At 28.4% G+C, this 8,128-nt stretch overlaps 1 protein-coding gene across 1 annotated transcript; it reads left to right on the plus strand.

The window, feature by feature from the left end:
• Positions 1-2,835: 2,835 nt before the first annotated feature.
• Positions 2,836-7,625, plus strand: LOC123301989 (mite allergen Der p 3-like). The gene is made up of 5 exons (XM_044884847.1): positions 2,836-2,975; positions 4,409-4,557; positions 5,610-5,852; positions 6,505-6,777; positions 7,351-7,625. Exons 1-5 carry the CDS (start codon positions 2,921-2,923, stop codon positions 7,606-7,608), a joined length of 978 nt encoding a protein of 325 aa, XP_044740782.1. The 5' UTR covers positions 2,836-2,920; the 3' UTR covers positions 7,609-7,625.
• Positions 7,626-8,128: the final 503 nt, after the last annotated feature.

An 8,128-nucleotide genomic window follows, 5' to 3' on the forward strand; every position in this document is an offset into this window, starting at 1 on the left:
TTCTAGATTGCACTAAATATCAACAAATAAGAAATGAAGTAAATCTTCCAAATCATCTTCAACAGCTTCTTGGAGACAGCCAACACAACATCAAACTGCTACACAAATTCTTAAAAAAATCAAATCTTATTAACAAAATATAAAAGTAAAAAGTAATATCTGGACTTACCTATAATTATAGCCAATAATAGACAATTTCAAATACATACCAAATCATGTAAATAAATAGATTCTAAGTTTATATTTTACACTGTGTAATGACCATGATGTTAACACAGTAAAAAAAAAAAAAAAAAAAAAAAAAAAAAAAAAAAAAAAATGTTGTTTGAAATCTTGTAAACCATACGCACATACCATACACACATAAAATAGGATAATGTCACAATTTTTAAAACACAAATTTTCTTAAAGAATGATATAAAACATTAAAATAATTGTGTTTATTTAATTTGGGTCATTATTTCGGTTAAAATTAAAATTATTTATTTAAAATTATTGTTAAATTTAAAAATTTTCGAATCGCGTAGAAATAAGCACATCATATTCAAAACTTTTCCCTAACACTGTGAAACCATTTATAAAATTTCAAACATGTTTATCAAAAATAAAAAAAAAAAATTAAAAAATTAAAAATACTGGGCGTGAATATGTGCCTTCCATAAGGTTCAAATCTTACAGATATTATCGCAATAATATTTCTAAAGAAGAAACCCGGACGTACGTTTTTGCAAAAATTTGATTTCAATGGAAATTAATGCCCCTCCTTTTAAAAACTCTAGTAGTTTTTGGAATTGTTTACTAGATTTGATAACATCTCACATATACTTTAGTCTAAATAAAGATAACATAATTTTCAACATTGATTGATTGTAGTGAGCTTTAATTTGTGGAAATTCATTTTAATATTGTTAGGTGTTAAAAAATAAGTCGACTTTATTTTAAATTATATTGACAGGTGTTTCGGATTTTATCCCATTTTCGAAATGTGTACTTTGTATCACAAAAACAGATATATATACTAAAAGTTTGGTCATTATTTTGAAAGCGAAATACGTCATACAACTACACAAATAAGTTAGGTAATATTACAACAACTAGTTTAATATCATCTGAGTCAAAAGTAAAATAAACAAAATGGACAATTTTTATGTAAATTTCTACGAATTTTAACAACAACAAAAAATTTATCTATTAAAAATAATCAACAATTTAAATGTAAGTTTATTTAATGACTGCGAAAAGTTTGGATGGAGAACAATCAGTTCTTTCATTTAGTAGCATATCTGGACCATCCTTGTTCTTATGAATTTCCAAACTTTCAACCTGATTACGTGATACAAAGTACACATTTCGAAAATGGAATAAAACCCGAAACATGTGTCAATTAATTTAAAATAAAGTGGACTTAGAAAATTGTAGTAAAAATTATTTTTCAACACCTAATAATATTAATTTTCTACAATTTAAAATATTTATGAAAAAATTCTTTTTTTAACATGTTTTATTCAAACTTGACTTGTATCGAGACAAATATTTTCCACCCACTTCTTTCTGTTGGAACTTTATAAATAATAAACCGGTTCTTAGACCAAAATATAGGTTCCAACTAGCACAAGTTAAATCGATTGTTATCCTTCGGTAAAATAAAATTGTAGCCTACTCTGATAATTTTCATTCACTTTTGCTTTGATAATAACGATTACTTATTTTTTTTCCCTTAAGTTTGATCGCAATTTTTATCCAAATACAATTTAAAGTGCTCGATAAATGACGGATGAGTCAGTCACTTTATCTTAAATTGAAAACTAATTTCTTTTCTACTTTTTGTTTTTAATCAATCAATTTTAGTTGGGATACCTCCTCTGGTACTAAAGCTGTATTTTGTATTTGACCAACACAACAGAAAGGATTTTCAAAAGAAAAGGAAATGGCATCTACCAAAACTTTTTTCTGTTATAATTCCTTTAATGGTCTGTTTACGTGATTGAGAATTATCGTTGTTTGCTAGAAATGTAATTTAAAAGAATCCAATTAATTAATGTAAGTTGTATCAGAATGAGACCCAACCCATTTTTCGGGGTTAGAGCTGGTTTATATGTATTCCCAATTTTGATGACAATACAACATTATGATATCATTTAATCCTGAAATACGCATGCATTACGGTAAGGACTAAAAGTGCAAACAAAATTTTTATTTTGAAAATTAATTTTACATATTTTGACAATTAAAATTTTTCATTTATACCCATGTTTATATTATGTATGTTTGTAACAAATACATAATGTATGATCATTACCCAAATATATTACTAAAAGAAATATCTTGATTTTTTTAGATGAGTTTAGAGGTCCCAAAAGTGACTTGGCTCACTCACGCTGTCACGCTGTCACGCTGTCACAATGTTTGTATCAAAATTATGAAATTTAAATAAGAGAATAAAACGACGATTTGATTGCATAAAAATCTATTTTTTTTTATGCATTAGAAAAATTCGTAGCAAGTAATATGCACGACTTTGTAAACGAATAATCAAAAATGGATATTCTAAACCGCAAAATATAACAGCAAAGATAACTAACTATACCAGTTATTAAATATCTTCTTTTGATAATTTTTTACAATTGTTTTATTTTCGAATAATCTCTGTGAAGCTATAGATAAATAAATAATTCATATTAATTTTGGGAATTGTGTATTAGATAAGTTATTATAAAATTATAGATAGGAATTTCATACTTCAGTGCTTTTTCCATGTTTTTTTAGATACAGAAATCAAAAAATTATCAGTAATTTTAAATAAATAAATCGATAACAAATAAATTTATTTTTTAATATTCGCTATACATTTTTTCACTTTTATTTAAAAAAAGTTGAGTGACATGCCTGACGATCTCAAAGTGTTATAGTATAATACCAAATGTCATCTGAAAATAATACTATTATGATTCGAATATATTATTTATTGATTCTTTGTAAGTAAAATCATTTTAATTATAATTTCAAATATATTAAGGATGTACGAGCAGGGCAATTTTAAATAAAAGCTAAATTTTTTTATATGAAGTTGGACTAAGTCTAAATCAATTCGGAGGGGAGGGGGGCTAGTCCCGACTATTTAAATACATATATGACTTTTAAATAGGTATATTTAACATTGGTCTGATGAGAAAACGGTAGATGGATGATATGTTTTCATAGATTTCTACAAAACTAAAATCTCTGTGAAAATTAAAAAAAAAAAAAAAAAAAAAACTGTTTAAATTAAAACCTTAACAAATCATTTAAAAAAACCGTGCGCCCGACTTATTAATTATGTATGAGCACGGTAGAGGAGACACTTTAAAATATATTTTTTCAATTTTAATGGTGAATTCAAATTAAAACAGCAAATGTTATATTTGCATTTTACTATATTTATTTTGCAAAATCCACTTTTTTTTTAAATTTTTCAAAAGAAGAATTAATTGTTTTACATGTATTCGATCATTTGGATCATCATCAGAACATGGTGAATTATTTTATAACTTGACAATATAAAACGAAAAGTAAGAATAAAATTTTTCAATATCTGGAATAATTTTTAGAATACTGAAAATTGAAAATTTTGTTTAATTATTTAGGCTTCGATATTTCGAAAACCAAGGCAGATATCGAAAAATTGTATGCTTGTATTTCGTTTGCATTCATGAAGTTATAACAAAATTCATCTTCAAAGTTCAAAATAAGGTACAAATAATTTCAACCCTAAATCTAAAATTGCCTTGGTGCTCGTACTACCTTAAAAACTCCGTACTATCTCCTCATTTAAAGGTCAAGTAAGAGTTGCTTATCTAGTTTCTCAAAGTGGGTGATGACACCTCCTTGTAAAGGTATTGAGTTTCTTGAGGATGTTTAAGATTTTGAAATAAGTGGTAGAGATTTTAAATATGGACAAAAGTTGACATAAAAAGTGGATAATTACCAAAAAATCCAAGTGAGTCCCTGTAGAGGAATTTCAAATTCAGACTAGTTTGTAATTTTTACATTTCTGAAGTTGTTAGGTAATTAAAAATAAACACTCAAAAAAGTGGCCCTGCAAATTTTTAATTTCGCCAACTATAATTCCGAACATCCGTTTATTACTAAGTTCATAGAAGTGCAAATCTTTTACTGACATTCAGCAAAACAGCATGACCGTTGTCTGTCGACGCAAGAATTATAATTTTCAGAGCGTCAAACGGATATTTGTCGAGTATCGAATTGTGGTCTTGTCAAATTTCGGAAAGTAAATTTTACATTTGGTTTTGATTAGTCTCCTTACTATCTTTAAGTAATTCACTCGAATGGGAGAGTGATTGATTCAGGCACGATTCCTCACAATTTTTTCATCTTTTTCATTATTGTTTCATTTTTTAATTTTCTTTAGATATTTCACTATTGGGACACCAAGGTTTAGCTCAAATTGTGCCTAATGAAAATTCAACAACAAATAGTACAATTTTAATGGCATTACGTCCACCAGAAGGACGAATTATAAATGGAACACCTGCCAAACCAGGGCAATTTCCTTTTCAGGTATTTGTATTTTTCGTTATAAGTAAAGCATTTAATAATAGTTCAATCACTTCTGTGCAGTAACCAATTTCAGGTGGTCATTTCAAAAGTCACGAAACTTTTCATAGTAAAACCTCAATACCTGCAGATACTGAAAAGCCACTTTTGGCAGCCATGTGTGGCCGTGGTGGACTACCCTAAATTTTTAAAGAGGGTAAGAAATAAGGCATAATGTATAAGTCATAAAATTTTAGGAAATTACTTTCGACAATATTTTTACGTCATACAATTTTTGCCAGAACATTTACATCCCTCCTAATTGTTGCCAGGCGCTATAAATATTTTTTTTTAAATCCAATTTTGTCATTTCATTAGTCTTGAAATTTTAACTGAATAAATAAAATAAATTAATAATTCATAATATTTAATGCCAGAACGAAATTCCATCACCAACAGTCTGCCAGAGCGAAAAACGTGTCCGTGCGAGTCAAGCAATGCATATGAAAACCTGTGAATTAGAGTGAGAGCGCTTATTGGACATTGTTGCATACGATTGATTATTCTGCTTTATTTCTTACCCTCTTTAAAAATTTAGGATAGTCCATCCCGGCCACACATGGCTGCCAGAAGTGGCTTTTCAGTATCTGTAGGTATTGAAGTTATACTGAGAAAAGTTTCGTGACTTATGAAAGGACCACCTAAAATTGATCACTGGCTCTCCCTCTATATCGATCTTTTCGTTTTATTATTTATATGAGTTATCACACAGAGCATTCATTCATTTTTGTTATAATATTCCTTGTATTTTTTAACAAACATCATAATTATTTTAAAGAATATTTAAAATGAAATTGCTTGAGGAATACTCGAGTTACAATGCTGCTCAGCTGACTAAAATGTCCCTATATTTGACTCTTATAATCTACCCCTATATTTGCCTATATAAAAATACCCAAATCTTAGATTATATGCATGTTAATTCGAAAAAGAATTTTAGTTTATGATATGCTTTATGCACCCACAATATGATTAATTTTAATGATTGAAATATGTATTGATTTTACTTTTGATAGGTTTACATAACTGCTGATAAGTATGCATGTGGTGGTTCGATTATCAATAACAATACCGTGCTAACAGCTGCGCATTGTGTTTATTACGCGGATAAACATAATAAATTAATTCCAGCGAATAAAATTAAAGTATGGGCAGGTGGTGTTAATAAAAATCTTATGGAAGAGTTTCGAGTGAAGAAAGTTATTCCACATAAGAAATATGATTCAAAAAAATTTGATTACGATATTGCTTTAATCAAAGTAAGTATTTAGAGTCTTTTTTAATCATTATCCTATGCTAGACTATACCACGCACCTTTTTACTACCGGTGCTGTGTGTAAATTTAGCACTTCGCATTTCGAAGTAAATTTGAAAATGCAAAATACATAATGCAAATAATGTTTTTTTCTTTTTAAATAATACTTTTTTGGTGTAAATCAGATACTAATGTAAATTATAAATCAATTTTTCAAATTTAAGACAAAAACCTATTATTGTTGAAAATTTTTTTTCTAAAATCAAACAGATTCGGCACAAATTCCCGCTATACCTTGATATATTTCATATATACATGGTATAAAGAGTATTCGAATTCTAATTCTGTGAGTACTTCACACATGTACGAAATAACAGTTATCGTAATTTACGGCATATGAGTTAAGCCTACAAAAATTTGTGAAAAAAAATCTTTTAGGAACATTTGTGGGCTATTTCTTTTGTCACACTAAAAGCTAAAATTCATATATTATTTGCAAAAAAAATTTTTTTTTAATTAGACTTTCTGAATCACTACTGTCAAATTTTCAGCTGACTAATAATTTTATGGAGGTTCTAAGTTATGTTGGCCGATTGTACTTGCAATTTCCAACTAATTTATATAATTTTAAATTTTGTAAATGTATCACTTTTTAGATTACAACTAAGTTTTGGACTCAACACCCAACAAACATTATCGACTCAATTTCTTTAACCCGACAACGTTTTCCAGACAATACTGAATGTACCGTATCTGGTTGGGGTTATACAATCGGTAATCAACCAGTATCAGCAGCAAACACCTTAATGCATACAAATGTAAAAATTTATAATCACAAAATATGTAATGATATGTATAAACCTTCAAAGACAAAAATCACTGATGCTATGATTTGCGCAGCTAATATAAATAATTCAACTGTTTGCTCGGTAAGTCAATTAAAGTAAACATTATAACGCATTACGCATTTCATCCGAGGTTGGACCAGAGTTAAACATAATTTATTGATAGTTTAGCAAAGATCAATCAATACATGAATAATTATAATAATTTATTGTAGGAAAAAACATTTACAAAAACTTCGAAAAAAAATTATTCTACCACGAATTTCTATTAGTTAATTGGCTAACCCTCTATTGGCCAAAACAAAGTATGCCCTTTTTGCAACAGTCGCTTTTTTGCATGCAAATACGTTTCATGGATCTCGTGTGGATTCACCGTTCCTCAAATGGGTCAATTTCGCTTGTAAACGGCGTCAAAGATTGAGAAATTTGGTCATCAAAATTTGTTAAAGAAATTAGTGTCAAACATTCGAGCGACTCCTAGTGGAGTATTTATACCAAATTTCAGGCCAAAATATAAGAGTTTTTATTTTTATATTAAAAATTTATTATCTGGAATAAAACAATGCTTTTTCTCACTTTGAAATTGTTTTACCCCACTTTGAAATAATTTGTTCTTAATTTAAAATTGTTGATTCTCAATTTGAATTTTTTGTATAGGGTGATTCAGGTGGACCGTTGTTTGTGAAAAATAAACAAACTAGTAATATTCCACAATTAATTGGTATAGTATCATTTGGCATAAATGGCTGTTACACAAATATTCCAAGTGTTTATACAGACGTATTTCATTACAAAGATTGGATTGAAAAAAATGCTGGAAGTCATGGAATTTCATATCAAATTATAAGTTTTAGTCAATTTCTTAGTTCAGTTTTATTATCTACTTTTATTTTGTATTTTAAAAACTTGAATTAAAAAAAATTAATGAATAACCAAATATATTCCTTATCAGGTTTTTCCAAATAAAATTTTTGTGTAAATCACCAGAGGAAAAAAACCGTTTTGAAAGCGCATTATGAAATTTTCATAAACTTTTTTGGAGTATTTAATAATTTTATATCGCTCTTGGAACTGTCCAACTATACCATCCTAATCCAACCATCCAACTGCCTTTTGTGGCAGTTGTTTACTAATTACTTAAAAAAGTTGGCATATGTGATTTTTGGAAAGGACGATTGCCTCGGCTGTTCCAGCCCCCTTACCTACCAAATAAGTTTTTATTTGACACATTTTTTTATTTTGTACATATTTTGTAAGTAGCCGATTGTTTGCATTCACACAGTCTGAGTACACGAAACTATGGTAACGAACAGGATGTTTATATTATACTAGCTTAATACCCGCTCGCTTCGCTGGGTTTAAAAGTACGCTCTCTACTCAAGGAACTAACCACTGACTTAAAACGGCACAGGCAGTAGCTCATATACACGCTCAG

This window comes from Chrysoperla carnea, chromosome 1, assembly GCF_905475395.1.
Source record: "Chrysoperla carnea chromosome 1, inChrCarn1.1, whole genome shotgun sequence".
NCBI classification, from domain to species: Eukaryota; Metazoa; Arthropoda; class Insecta; order Neuroptera; family Chrysopidae; genus Chrysoperla; species Chrysoperla carnea.